Consider the following 13,187-nt stretch of genomic DNA (forward strand, 5'->3'; position numbering starts at 1 on the left):
ACAATAATAACTTTTGGGGTCATTTTTTTCCATACTAAGAATTCATTTCCATCTCTATGACAAAATCCTTACTAATTTATTAAACTTCTACAAGTGAATGTTTACTTTTAGATAATCTGGGCCCAATAAAATATAAACATCAAGTCAGAGTTACTTTCACGTAGAACAGTGTTGTCCAATAAGGTACCACTAGCTATATGTGATCATTGACCATTTGGACTGTAGCTAGTCTGATTTAAAATGTTCTAAAAGTGTAAAATACACACCAGGTTCTGAAGATTTATTATTAAAAAAGAATGTCAACTGTCTTTTTTTTTTTAGCTTATTTATTATATGTTGAAGTGATAATAGTTTCGATATATACAGTTAAATAAAATATATTAAAATGAATTTTACTTGTTTCTTTTCATTCTTTCAATTTGACCACTAGAAATTTGGAAAGTATGGCTGGGCACGGTGGCTCACCCCTGTAATCCCAGCACTTTGGGAGGCCGATCACGCGAGGTCAGGAGATCGAGACCATCCTGGCTAACGCAGTGAAACCCCGTCTCTAATAAAAATGCAAAAACATTAGCTGGGTGTTGTGGCGGGCACCTGTAGTCCCAGCTACTTGGGGGGCTGAGGCAGGAGAATGGTGTGAACCCGAGGAGGCGGAGGTTGCAGTGAGGTGAGATCAAGGCACTGCACTCCAGCCTGGGTGACAGAGCGAGACTCCGTCTCAAAAAAAAAAAAAAAAATTTGGAAAGTATTTATGTGATTCACATTCTCTTTTACTGTCTAGTATTGCGTTACATCTTCACGTATACCATAAGTAGACTTTTTAGATAATTCTCTAATATAGCTTGGAAGGATATGGAGAAATATTTTTGCCTGGCTTTTAAGTTTTGCATAACTTTTTCAACACACTTTACAAGGGATCTAGAAAGGGCTTGGTTACATATTTCTCTGTCTTCTGGCCTCCACCATGTTGCCAGGAGGTTGGGGACAAGATTCTGTGTGGCTGGATGTCCTAATGGCTTGAGGTCTTCAGACTTGCATGTAAAGAGATGTGATTAGCTTGAGTTGACTGGAAAAATCATATTAGAGAACTGAATCACAGTGATTAAATTTACGTGTCGATTTATAAACCAGGATACCAATTTATAGTGAAAGGAGGTCCAGTTACCTGGTAATTAAGACCCCTCATAGCTATTTTCATGGTGGATACACTTAGCCAAGTTTTAAATGAGAAGGGGGGTCATTGCGTACAGAATAAGATCTACATCACATGTTCTTTTTTTTTCTTTTTTCTTTTAAGACGGAGTCTTGCTCTGTTGCCCAGGCTGGAGTGCAATGATACAATCTCAGCTAACTACAACCTCCGCCTCCCAGGTTCAAGGGATTCTCCTGCCTCAGTTTCCCGAGTAGCTGGTAATACAGTTGCCTGCCACCGTGCCCAGCTAATTTTTGTATTTTTTAAAGTAGAGATGGGGTTTCACCATGCTGGCCAGGCTGGTCTCGAACTCCTGACCTCAGGCAATCTGCCCGCCTCAGCCTCCCCAAGTGCTCCCAAGTGCTGGGATTACAGGCATGAGCCACCAAGCCCGGCCTAAGTGACAAGTTATTATATTGTTTCTTTCTTTCTTTTTTTTTTTTTTTTTTTTTTTTTTTTTTGCTACTGAGTCTCACTCTGTTGCCCAGGCTGGAGTATAGTGGCGTCATCTCGGCTCATTGCAACCTGCAACCTCCTCCTCCTGCATTCAAGTGATTCTCTTGCCTCAGCCTCCCGAGTGCCTCCACTCTCAGCTAATTTTTGTACTTTTAGTAGAGATGGGGTTTCACCATGTTGGCTAGGCTGATCTCAAACTCCTGGCCTCAGGTGATCCGCCCCAGTGAGTCTCCCAAAGTGCTGGGATTACAGGCCTGGGCCACAGGGTCCAGCCTTATATTATTTCTTTTACTACAATATATTAGTACGATACAACTGCTTCAATTGTTTATATACTTTACATAATTTTGTATAATTCTTATACCCTGTCACTCTGAGGAATGGCTGGTCTAAAGTGTTTTTCCACCACTGCTAATTCATCCATCACTAATCTCATTAGACTGTTAATTCCCAGAGGACATAAGCACACAAGTAGACAATGTTTCCAAATGTTGGACAAATGTTATTTAATAAAACAAGGGGGTCACCCTTAGTCTAAAAGATGTTTCACTTCTCATTCTTCATTGAACTCAATTTATAGGATACGTTTTGACTTTCCCACAATCTAAGGCTGTTCTCTAACACATATTTTCATGAAAACATGTATTTGAGTAGAAATTGTTGGTGAGTTGTAATATTACCTTTGTCCCTAAATATAAACCCATAAGTATATCAAATGTATGGGCAGACAACTTTGCCTTTAATCTCTAGAAAAAAATAGCAATTACTTGGGGTCGGAGAGTAAAATAAGTAGTGAACCTTAAAGTAGTAAACTTGAGAACAGAATAGTTTCAGAGGGGAAAAGAAGAGGTGATTTTCAGCTCATCAACAAAAGATCTTATAATAAATTACATGTTCTGGTACTTTTCCTATCTTTCTGTGTAAATTTTTGCTATTTAAAAAATAAATTTCAAATATATTGTTCATCTTAAAAGTCAAGAGTTTGTTTTATTAAAGTCAGTTGCTTTATTTGCAATTCAAAGATATATTTGAGTTTCAAACTGGAGATTGTCCTGTACGGTAACTTGTGTAAGGTGTGGTTACTGAAAGTAACCTCTAATTTTCATGGGCTGAAATTCATCTCTAATATTGCAATGTACAAAAATAAATAAATAAATAAATGCCTGTTTTCTTTGAAAACATTTTATCTCAGTGCCTCTAACTGCCAAATCTATTGGCTTTCTTTGCAGGCTTAAGGGATCTCCCTTGTTCCTTTATTATCTCTATCTTGAGGGCCAGACCTCCTGCCTTACACAACTCAGAGGGGGACCTCAGAGCTTTTTAAAAAGAGCCCAATTTCTCGCCTGTAGAGAAGTGAAAAGGATGCCCCGCCCCCATCTATGAAAAGAAGGATTTGATGGTTTCAATGTCTTCAAATCAAAGATTTAAGTCTCTAGCCCCCCACCACACCGGACCCTACGAAGGCTCATGAACCCCCTCCCATCCCTCCCTAATTACTTTGGACTGGCCCTGGAATCCTTGTCCCAGTCCACAGTTCCTGTGCGTCTGCAGGAAGAATTCACACAGGACCTGTGTTACTTCCCTTGTGAAGAAACAGAATTATCATGAAAATTTAGGTGGAAACCATTTCGCTTTTTTTTTCAAAAATAAGGGAAGCATATGCCCAACCACCCCTGGGAAAAAGAACTTTCAGGGGCAAAGGAGCGAACAGGTAATTTATAAGAAAAACAGAAAGTGGTCTCTGACTGCCCCAGACTTCCTTCGGAGTTGGGGGAATTGGGGACGCCTGGACGCGTTGTTTTTGTGGTTGTGGAAAAAATAAATGAAAAGCCTGAAGCCCGAGGCTTCTGAGATCCTTTTCTGACCAAATCCGGGTGATTTGGTGCGGGGAATTTTAATATTTTTCCCCTTTTGTGAGGTGGAACAAACACAACTTGGGAGCAGCGCAGCGGCTCAGAGCCTGCCAGCCAGGCGGGCCACCAGAGCACCAATCAGAGCGCTCCTGCGCTCTATATATACAGCGGCCCTGCCCAAGCGCTGTTTCATCGGCGCTTTGCCACTTGTACCCGAGTTGTTGATCCTCAAGATGTCCGAGACTGCTCCTGTCGCTCCCGCTGCCGCGCCTCCGGCGGAGAAAGTCCCCGTAAAGAAGAAGACAGCCAAGAAGTCTGGGGGGCCGCCTCGTAAGGCATCTGGTCCCCCGGTGTCAGAGCTCATCACCAAGGCGGTGGCAGCCTCTAAAGAGCGCAGCGGGGTTTCTCTTGCTGCTTTGAAAAAAGCGTTGGCTGCCGCCGGCTATGATGTGGAGAAAAATAACAGCCGAATCAAACTTGGTCTCAAGAGCCTGGTGAGCAAGGGCACTCTGGTGCAGACGAAGGGCACCGGTGCTTCTGGTTCCTTCAAACTCAACAAGAAGGCAGCCTCCGGCGAAGCCAAGCCCAAGGTTAAGAAGGTGGGCGCAGCCAAGCCTAAGAAGCCGGTTGGGGCAGCTAAGAAGCCTAGGAAGGCGACTGGCGCCGCTACCCCGAAGAAGAGCGCTAAGAAAACACCGAAGAAGGCGAAGAAGCCGGCCGCAGCCACTGTGACCAAGAAAGTGGCCAAGAGCCCAAAGAAGGCCAAGGTTGCGAAGCCCAAGAAAGCTGCCAAAAGTGCTGCTAAGTCCGTGAAGCCCAAGGCCGCCAAGCCCAAGGTTGTCAAGCCTAAGAAGGCGGCACCCAAGAAGAAATAGGTGGACGCCTGCTTCAAAAAACCCAAAAGGCTCTTTTCAGAGCCACCACTGATCTCAATAAAAGAGCTGGATACTTGTTTTTGTTAGTTGCCCTTGTTTCTTTTCTTGCTCGACCCTGCTCCTTAAGGTTAGTCGAACGGGAACCTTATAAGACAAATAAGTAACGGGGGTTGGAGAGTGGCCGTGGTGAGGTTATGGCGCTTAAACCTTTACTGCGACTTCCATGTCCCTGACTGCTGCTTCGAGGCGTTTCCCGCTGGCGGATGTTTTGGGATGGCAGTCAGCCACGCCCCAGGCCTGTGAAAGGCAGAAAAGATCGCAAAACAAGAGCCAGTTTCTTCGTCTAAAGGGATATCCGGATTGGACTAAAAAATAATTCAAAAGTCCCGCCCTGCTCCTGGGTTGGTCCGTCGTTCTAGTCCATGACTTTCATTCTATATTTTAATTGGATGGTGGCAGACGTTGCTTATTCCGTGTGTGTTGCTTCACTGTGACTTGAAAGTTTTGCCTCTTGATATTAACGTCCGGGATTTCGGACGCTTTCTGTGTTGTGGGTAGTCAAGTTGATATCTCCTGGAGGTAGTGGCAACATCCAGCCCTGGGAGGAGAGTGCGTGCAGGTACCTTTGTCCTACATTCCTCTGCTGTTAATTTCTCATTCCTGTGGCAACAAAGGAATGCATTTGAATAAACAGCGGCAATAGCCCTTCTTCCACCCAAGGCAATCGTGGACCTAGGGAGCTTTTTGTTTCTCGTATCATGCATGTAGCGTTCCGCTAAACTGACAGATTTGAGCGTATCGATTTTGAGCGTATCGAAAGCACAACTTTTAGCCAGCCATTTTGTCCTCGCATGACGGTTACTTATCCTCAGTTTAGGCAGACATCAACATTTGAAAATCGAAGTTCTTTTAAACGTATTTTGTTTGGCAGTCCAAGTGTTTCTACGCGGAGAACGATTTGTACTATTAACTAAAGTATATGGATAAATGAGAGACATTTCTAATAAAGGCCTTCGTTAATGGTTCCCTCTATTTGACACCCATGGTGCTTCTGAATACAGAAAACCTAGCGTCTTATATTCGCTTCTTTTAAAATCTGATGGGCACATTTCGGTGAGACCTAAATTATGTGGACCGGGACTTCTGGAGATAAGCTGCTCAGTTATTCTACCATCTCCACAATGATGAATGTAGTGAGTTAATTTCTCTGTTAGTGATAGTGACCACGGATTCATCCCAAGAAAGGGAGAAAGGGGAGGGAGGCAAGCAGAGAGACAGGGAGGCAGAGGCAGGGAAGAAGGAAAAAGCATTCTCCCGTGGGTTAAGTAATTTTGTGTTGTTAATTTTACATTACAACACGGTTTACATGGTGAACTCTATTTTGGTGTAAGGTTTAATATATGGACATATTTTCTCCCAAGACCATTTATGAACTTTCATTTCTGCTTCCCCCTTCTTCCTCCCGTGTCACCCTCCACACTCCTATCAATTTTGGCTATTTTTGTCATAGGCTAATAGGCTAAAATTTCATGGACAGTTGGACTGTCTCAGGTTTCGGTTTTATTTCTTTAGTCATTCCCACAGTTCTTAAGGTAGAATTGTACTGTTTTAAACATTGTGCTATGTGCTACCCTTAATACTGAGATGATTATGTGACAAATGACAGGTGTTCAACTAGTACTTAAATCTGTAGTACCTTATCAAGCCTAATGCTACTTCACAATGCCTACTCCATTCACCTCACTTTATCTCATCACAGGCATTCTATCATCTCACATCATCACAAGTAAAACGGTAAGCTATTTTGAGAGAGATCACAGTCACATAATTTATATTTATATTTTTATTTATGTATTTATAAGACGGAGTTTCCCTCTATCACCCAGGTTGGAGTGCTACCGCACGATCTTGGCTCGCTGCAATCTTGGCCTCCCGGGTTAAAGCGATTCTCCTGCTATGCCTCCCAAGTAGCTGAGATTACAGGGGCCTGTCACCATGCCCGACTAATTTTTGTATTTTTAGTAGAGACGGTTTTCACCAAGTTGGCCAGACTGGTCTCGAACTCCTGACCTCATGTTATCCGCCCACCTCGTCCTGCCAAAGTGCTGGGATTACAGGCGTAAGCTACCGTTCCCAGACTCAAATAATTTTTATTACAGTATGTGGTCATAATTGTTCTGTTTTATCAGTTATTGCTAATCTCTTACTGTGCCTGATTTATAAATTAAATTAATCATTGCTATGTATATATAGGAAAAAAACAGCGTATATAGGGTTCAGTAGTATCTGTGGTTTCAGGCATCCACTGGTTGTGCGGTTTATTAAACATGCATTTACATCAGTCTCCCCCAAACGTGCATTTACATCAGTCTCCCCTTATCTTTGGGAGACTGATGTAAATGCATGTTTAATAAACCGAGATGTTATAACTGGACTTTAATAGCTGAATAGCTGATACAGCTAATTTTCTCTCATTATTCTTCTTTTTCAGAATTGTCCTGGTTATTCCATGTTTTTATTTTTCCATATATATATTAAGATCCCTCCCACCTCCTCCTGTTTCTCCATCTCAACATCACACAATTAAAAAGAAAAAAAAAGGCCGGACGCGGTGGCTCACGCCTGTAATCCCAGCACTTTGGTAGGCCGAGGCGGGTGGATCACAGGTCAGGAGTTCAAGACTAGCCTTACCAATATGGTGAACTCCTGTCTCTACTAAAAATACAAAAATTAGCCAGCCGTGGTGGTAGGCGCCTGTAATATCAGCTACTCGGGTAGCTGAGGCAGAGAATTGCTTGAACCTAGGAAGCGGAGGTTGCAGTGAGCCGAGATTGCGCCACTGCACTCCAGCCTGGGCGACACGGCGAGACTCCGTCATAAAAAAAAAAGCCAGAAGCGGTGACTCACGCCTGTAATCCCAGCACTTTGGGAGGCTGAGTTGGGCAGATCACCTGAGGTTAGGAGTTCTCCATGAAAACACACAATAAGCTGGGCGTGGTGTCACACACCTGTAATCCTAGCTACTCGGGAGACAGAAACAGGAGAATCGCTTGAACCCGGGAGGCAGAGGTTGCAGTGAGCTAAGATGATGCCACTGCACTCCGCCTGGGCGACAGAAGCCAGAGTCTGTCTCAAAAAACTAAATAAATAAAAATAAAGTTATGGTACATTGATCTTCTGTGTTCCTTTCTCCCTTAGACACTTTCATGGCTACGCATTTAGTTGATGTTCATATCATCTCTAAGAGTCAGGAGAGGAATCAACCCAAGCAAAAATAGAAGATTTTCTAATTTTCCTTCAATGCCCTTTGGGGTCTTAATCTATTTGAGTTATATACTTTCAATTAATCCCAACCTCGAATGTCTTCTGCAAACATGTTTCCACAGATGAAAGCCGTGAAATGAAACACATTCATTTAATTTATAGAGTTAAAAATTAGAAAAATTTTCAATTCTACCTGGCCTTTAGATTCAGTCTTCCATATGTTTTCTCAATTTTGTTCATGTCCTTTAGTTTTGTTTTATTCCATCACAATTGTTCACCTCGCTGACTGGCTTAGGTCTAATGCACCATTAATTTGGAAATTAAAATTGGCCATTTTAAGATGAAAAAGATTCTTGTCTCAGTTTTATTTAGGTTTTGAAACTGTCAATGAAGAAACATTTTTTTTCTGTACTGTTAGTTTCACTGAGTAGGGTCTTGCAACTTTAAGTGACAAAGGACAGATTAACATGCGAAAAAAAAAGCATACAATTTTATTAGTATATTACATGCACAGAGTTCACAAAGAAAAAAAATGAAACCTTAAAAAAGCAGTTAGACTCACAGACTTATACACCATTCCAACAAAGGAAAGGGAGTTTGCACTTCATGGGATAACAAATTTGGGAATGTGACTGGGAAATACGTGGGCAATAAAAAACCATGGAAGATAAAATGAAAGATAGAAATAATTGTAGTAAGGTTTGTTTTTGCAGATTCATCTCAGTGTCAACCTTCCACATCTAATGATAAGAGTTGCTCTCTTTTTCCTGGTGTAGCAATTGGGGACACTTTTACAGGGGAAATTTCTGTCACCTTCACAAAGGGAAAAACCCTACATTATTTGGATAAAGAGAAGACAGAGAACTCTTCCTACACCTGTTGATTTTCAATTGCCTTCAGTTGAAAATAATTCTTATGCCAAAGTAGAATAATTTGGGGGTGACATCCTGACATTCTTCAAAACATATATTTAATTTCACATTATTAATTATATCATTTTTGATTTTTAAATTAGTTTTATAAAATAATTTTGGAAAACAGTAATGATATTCAAATAATTCCAGAAACACTGCTGATTAGCCAAAAATGTCAATGAATATTGCATAAACAACTGATAATTCAACCATGAAAATTTATGACATTGTTCATGTGTGATAAAACTATGAGTAACATAAAAACTAGAGAGGCTACTTGTAATGCGTTATTCCGAACTTTTTTTTTTTGAGACATAGTCTCTCTCTGTCACCCAGGCTGGAGTGCAATGGTGCAATCTTGGCTCACTGCAGCCTCCACTTCCTGGGTTCAAGCGATTCTCCCTCCTCAGCCTCCCGAGTAACTGGGATTACAGGTGTCTGCCACCAAGCCCGGCTAATTTTTTTTGTATTTTTAGGAGAGACGGGGTTTCGCCATGTTGGCCAGGCTCGTCTCGAACTCCTGACCTCAGTGATCCACCTACCTCGGCCTCCCAAAGTGCTAGGATTACAGGCGTGAGCCACCGTGCCAGGCGCATTATTCCAAACTTTCATACACAGTGCTCTCATGGCTACAAAATGAAATATCTTATTATATACCCCAAGGCAAAGCTCTGGATATTTTGGCCATGTAAGCCTGAGGGAAATGTAGAAAAGGCATTGTGGTTGAAATTCATACTAGAGATGAACAGGCCCATTGCAAGACAGAATTACATCACTAAAGGATATCAGAAGACAATAGGGATTTAGGGTACAGTGGCAACAACAGCTTTGGAAACTAGCATTTCTTGAGCACTTATTTACAATATGCCAAGCACTGTTGCTGATTATATTTATTTTCAAACACATTCTTGTCACAGCACTTTGAGGTGCCATTGTCATTCACACTTCAGAGATGAAGATCTAAAGCTTGGTGTCATTGAGGACGTAGCTAGTTAGCTCTGTGTGTGTGTGTGTGTGTATGTGCAGTTTTTTTTTTTCATTTAAAGTTAATAAATTTTTATTTGAAGAATTTCACATCAAGGTAACCTAGTTCCTCTAAAGAGCTGGAGTCAAAATGTATTTTCAAAAGATTCATCTTCAAGTTAGCCCTTCTTAATAGAACTGATGCTTAACCCACAGTTGTCAGTCCACAATTCTTTTATTTTGATTTTTTTTAAATTTTTTTTTGAGACGGAGTCTCGCACTGTTGCCTGGGCTGATGGGCAGTGGCATGATCTCGATTCTCCTGCCTCAGCCTCCTTAGTAGCTGGGACCACAGGCACATGCCACCATGCCCAGCTAATTTTTGTATTTTTATTAGAGACGGGGTTTCACTATGTTGGCCAGGCTGGTCTTGAACTCCTGACCTCGTGATCTGCCTGCCTTTTAGCCTCCCACAGTGCTGGGATTACAGGTATGAACCACGGCGCCTGGCCTTATTTTCCTTTCTTTAATCTCCATTTGAATATGGATATACTGATGAAAACTTCAACATTCTTCACCAAGAATCTTTGGGATTTAATTTCTTCAACCACTTTACTTTGGGGTCATTTTCAGATTAGGTGTATCTGCCTGGTTCTCAGTTTGACACCGTTTGTCTCTAAACATGAATGAGTTCCAATCATATTTATTCCTAAGCTATCACACTCAAGTATACTACAGATCTGTGGAATATGCCAAAAGTTAAGGTAAAAAATTAAATTATTAAGTATTTCATACTTTTTGCTAGTTTATGATCTGTGAGTGAATATAACTATCCTCTATATCCTGGCACTGTTCCTCAGAAACATAGGGGCCACATACGCAATTTTAAATTTTTTAGTAGCCACATTTTAAAAAGTTAAAAAAAAAAGTGAAATCTATTTTAATGATTTTAATCCAATGTAATCAAAAATTGTTTCAACAAGGTATCTAATATTAAAACATTGAGTTTTTACTTTGTTATTTTACTAGGTCTTTGAAATCTGGTGTGTATTTTACACTTAAAGCACATCTCAGTTTGGAGTAGCCACATTTCAATGCTTAATAGTCACGTATGATTAGTGGCTACCATCTTGGACAGGACAGCTTTTATACTCTGGGAAGACACAAGCAAATACTTGCTCTGCATCAGAATCCAGATGTTTTTTTAAAAAAAAAACCAATTTTTCTGACCTGTTCCTGAAACCCTGGGAGTGTCTCTAATGCTTTATATTTTATTGGCTTGTCCTATTGTAACCACCTAACGGACTCTCCTTGTCTGCTGCCTAGGCAGAGCTGATTTATCAAGACAGGGGAATTGCAACAAGGAGCCAGCTGTACAGGAGACTAGAGTTTTATTATTGCTCAAAACAGTCTCCTTGAGAATTTGCGGAGCAAAGTTTTTAAGACTAATTTGATTGTAGGGGACCAGTGAGTCCGGAGTGCTGATTGGTTGGGTCAGAGATGAAATTATAGGAAGTCTAAGCTGTCCTCTTGTTGTAAATTAGTTCCTTGGGGTGGTGGGGTGGGGGTCACAAGACCAGATAATCCAGTTTATCTATCTGGGTGGTGCCAGCTGATCCATTGTGTTCAGGTTCTGCAAAATAGCTCAAGCATTGATCATCGGTTTTAAAATAGTGATTTTATCCCCAGGAGCAATTTGAGGAGGTTTAGAATCTTGTAGCTTCCAGCTACATGACTCGTAAACCATAATTTTAATCTTGTGGCTAATTTGTTAGTCCTGCAAAAGCAGTCTGGTCCCCGGGCAGGAAAGGGGTTTGTTTCTGAAAGAGCTGTTATTGTTTTTGTTTCAAAGCAGAACTATAAACTAAGTTCCTCCCAAAGTTAGTTAATCCCAAGCTCAGGAATGAAAAGGACAGTTTGGAGGTTAGAAGCAAGATGGAGTCGGTTAGATCAGATCTCTTTCACTGTAATAGTTTTCAGTTATGATTTTTGCAAAGGCGGTTTCACTGTCCACTTCACCTTACATCAGGCCTCTGACTAGAGGATTCCAACAATACTTAGGCCAGGCCACCACCATGTCTCCTCATCCACCCTGAGGCAGTACAATTTCTGAAACAAAGGAAACTATATATGATAATATGAAACTATATATGAGAAGGAAATTATATATGATAATCAATTTCAGGGTTATCTTATTGATTAGAAGATGTTAAAGTGTGACACTGCCTGGCAATGATTATCTGCTAGTAGTAAGAATTTGGTCAATTTACTGAAATTCCTGAGGCTGAAACTCCACTTCTATAAAATGGAGGCAGTGAGATAATTTGCATTACAATGCCGAAGTAAGAATTTTACACAATAATTCAGACCAACCACTTCATGTAGTACTTGATCCATGGAAAACTATCAATGACAGTTTATAGTTTATAGTATTAATGAATCCTTTATTTATTATTATTTCCTTCTACACATTGTCCTCTCTAAAAGAAGGTAATATTCAATACAAATAAAGTTATAACAGCTTACAAAGTTGTCCCAGGGAATTCACTTAACCACTGAAGTGTTCAAATTGCTTAAGGTTGACTTTATATTCTCCTGACTAAGCTTTCTCCTTCTGGTATTTCTTCTGAGAACAGCACCAGCATCCAAAGCATCATGCAAACAGTGGTCATCCCAGAAGAGTAATTCTCAACTCATAGGGTGCTCCTGCAGAGATGTATTTGAATAGAGTGGTAGGATGCTAAAGGCGGCCACGTATAATTTGGCCAGTGATCTGAGGCAGATTTATCCTGAAGCTAATTAAACACAAGTGTAAGGGCCTGTACTTCCAAGGTGCTGAGAGGGGCCCTACAAATGTGTTAGTTTGTCTCTCTCTTTTTAAAATTTGCAGTATTAAGGTATTTTAATCACAGAAGGTTAAGACTGTTATTTCCACTCAATCTTCCTTTTTATTAAAATTCATCATTGTCTGATTATGTTGGAATCCTGATGAAAATATTTGGAATTTGAGTAAGAGAAAGTTTAGTTGAAGATGTATCTAGTATGGGGGTAATAAGTTACGTGATTTGCGTATGTATTCATGTGTAGTTCATTTGCTGCCAGCCAATCTGATGTAAGAATGGCTCACTGGAATAACTCACCTAAATTCCTGGCAAGATACAGGTCTAGATAAAATGTTATGACATCTAAGTATTCAAAACACCTTCCCAGCACTGAGTGAGTGTCTAGTGGAGAGTAGAAATGTATAGAGCCAGAAGCTAGTCTGGAAAGAATTCTTACAAAGTTTACAACTTACATGTGAAAGGAACTTGACAGAGGATTTTCCAAATTTGAAAACAATCCTAAAAACTTACTTGACATTACCAACAATGTGTTTTGAAACTGAAACTCTTCTAAGTTATCAAGAAAACATATTATCAATAGCCACCCTGGAAGAAAGATTGGATTCTATTTCCATTACCTATAGACAATATTACAAAATAATTTCGATCTGAAGATGGAGAGTATTCAGTCAAAACTATATGAAAATATACATCGTTGTGTCATATTCAGAAATTAATACAATTTGCTATTTTCTGAATTTTGTGATGGCTATTGTTTTGTCAGCTTTTATAAAATTGGAATTTGATTTTATTTTCCCATTATAAATTAATATTTACAGTTTGCAGTA

At 40.4% G+C, this 13,187-nt stretch overlaps 1 protein-coding gene across 1 annotated transcript; it reads left to right on the forward strand.

The window, feature by feature from the left end:
• Window positions 1–3,695: 3,695 nt before the first annotated feature.
• Window positions 3,696–4,457, forward strand: LOC105529339 (histone H1.2). The gene has a single exon (XM_011966463.1). The coding sequence runs from the start codon at window positions 3,735–3,737 to the stop codon at window positions 4,374–4,376; it is 642 nt and encodes a 213-aa protein (XP_011821853.1). The 5' UTR covers window positions 3,696–3,734; the 3' UTR covers window positions 4,377–4,457.
• The last annotated feature ends 8,730 nt before the right edge of the window (window positions 4,458–13,187 follow it).

Source organism: Mandrillus leucophaeus, unplaced genomic scaffold (assembly GCF_000951045.1).
Source record: "Mandrillus leucophaeus isolate KB7577 unplaced genomic scaffold, Mleu.le_1.0 Scaffold760, whole genome shotgun sequence".
Lineage (NCBI taxonomy): Eukaryota > Metazoa > Chordata > Mammalia > Primates > Cercopithecidae > Mandrillus > Mandrillus leucophaeus.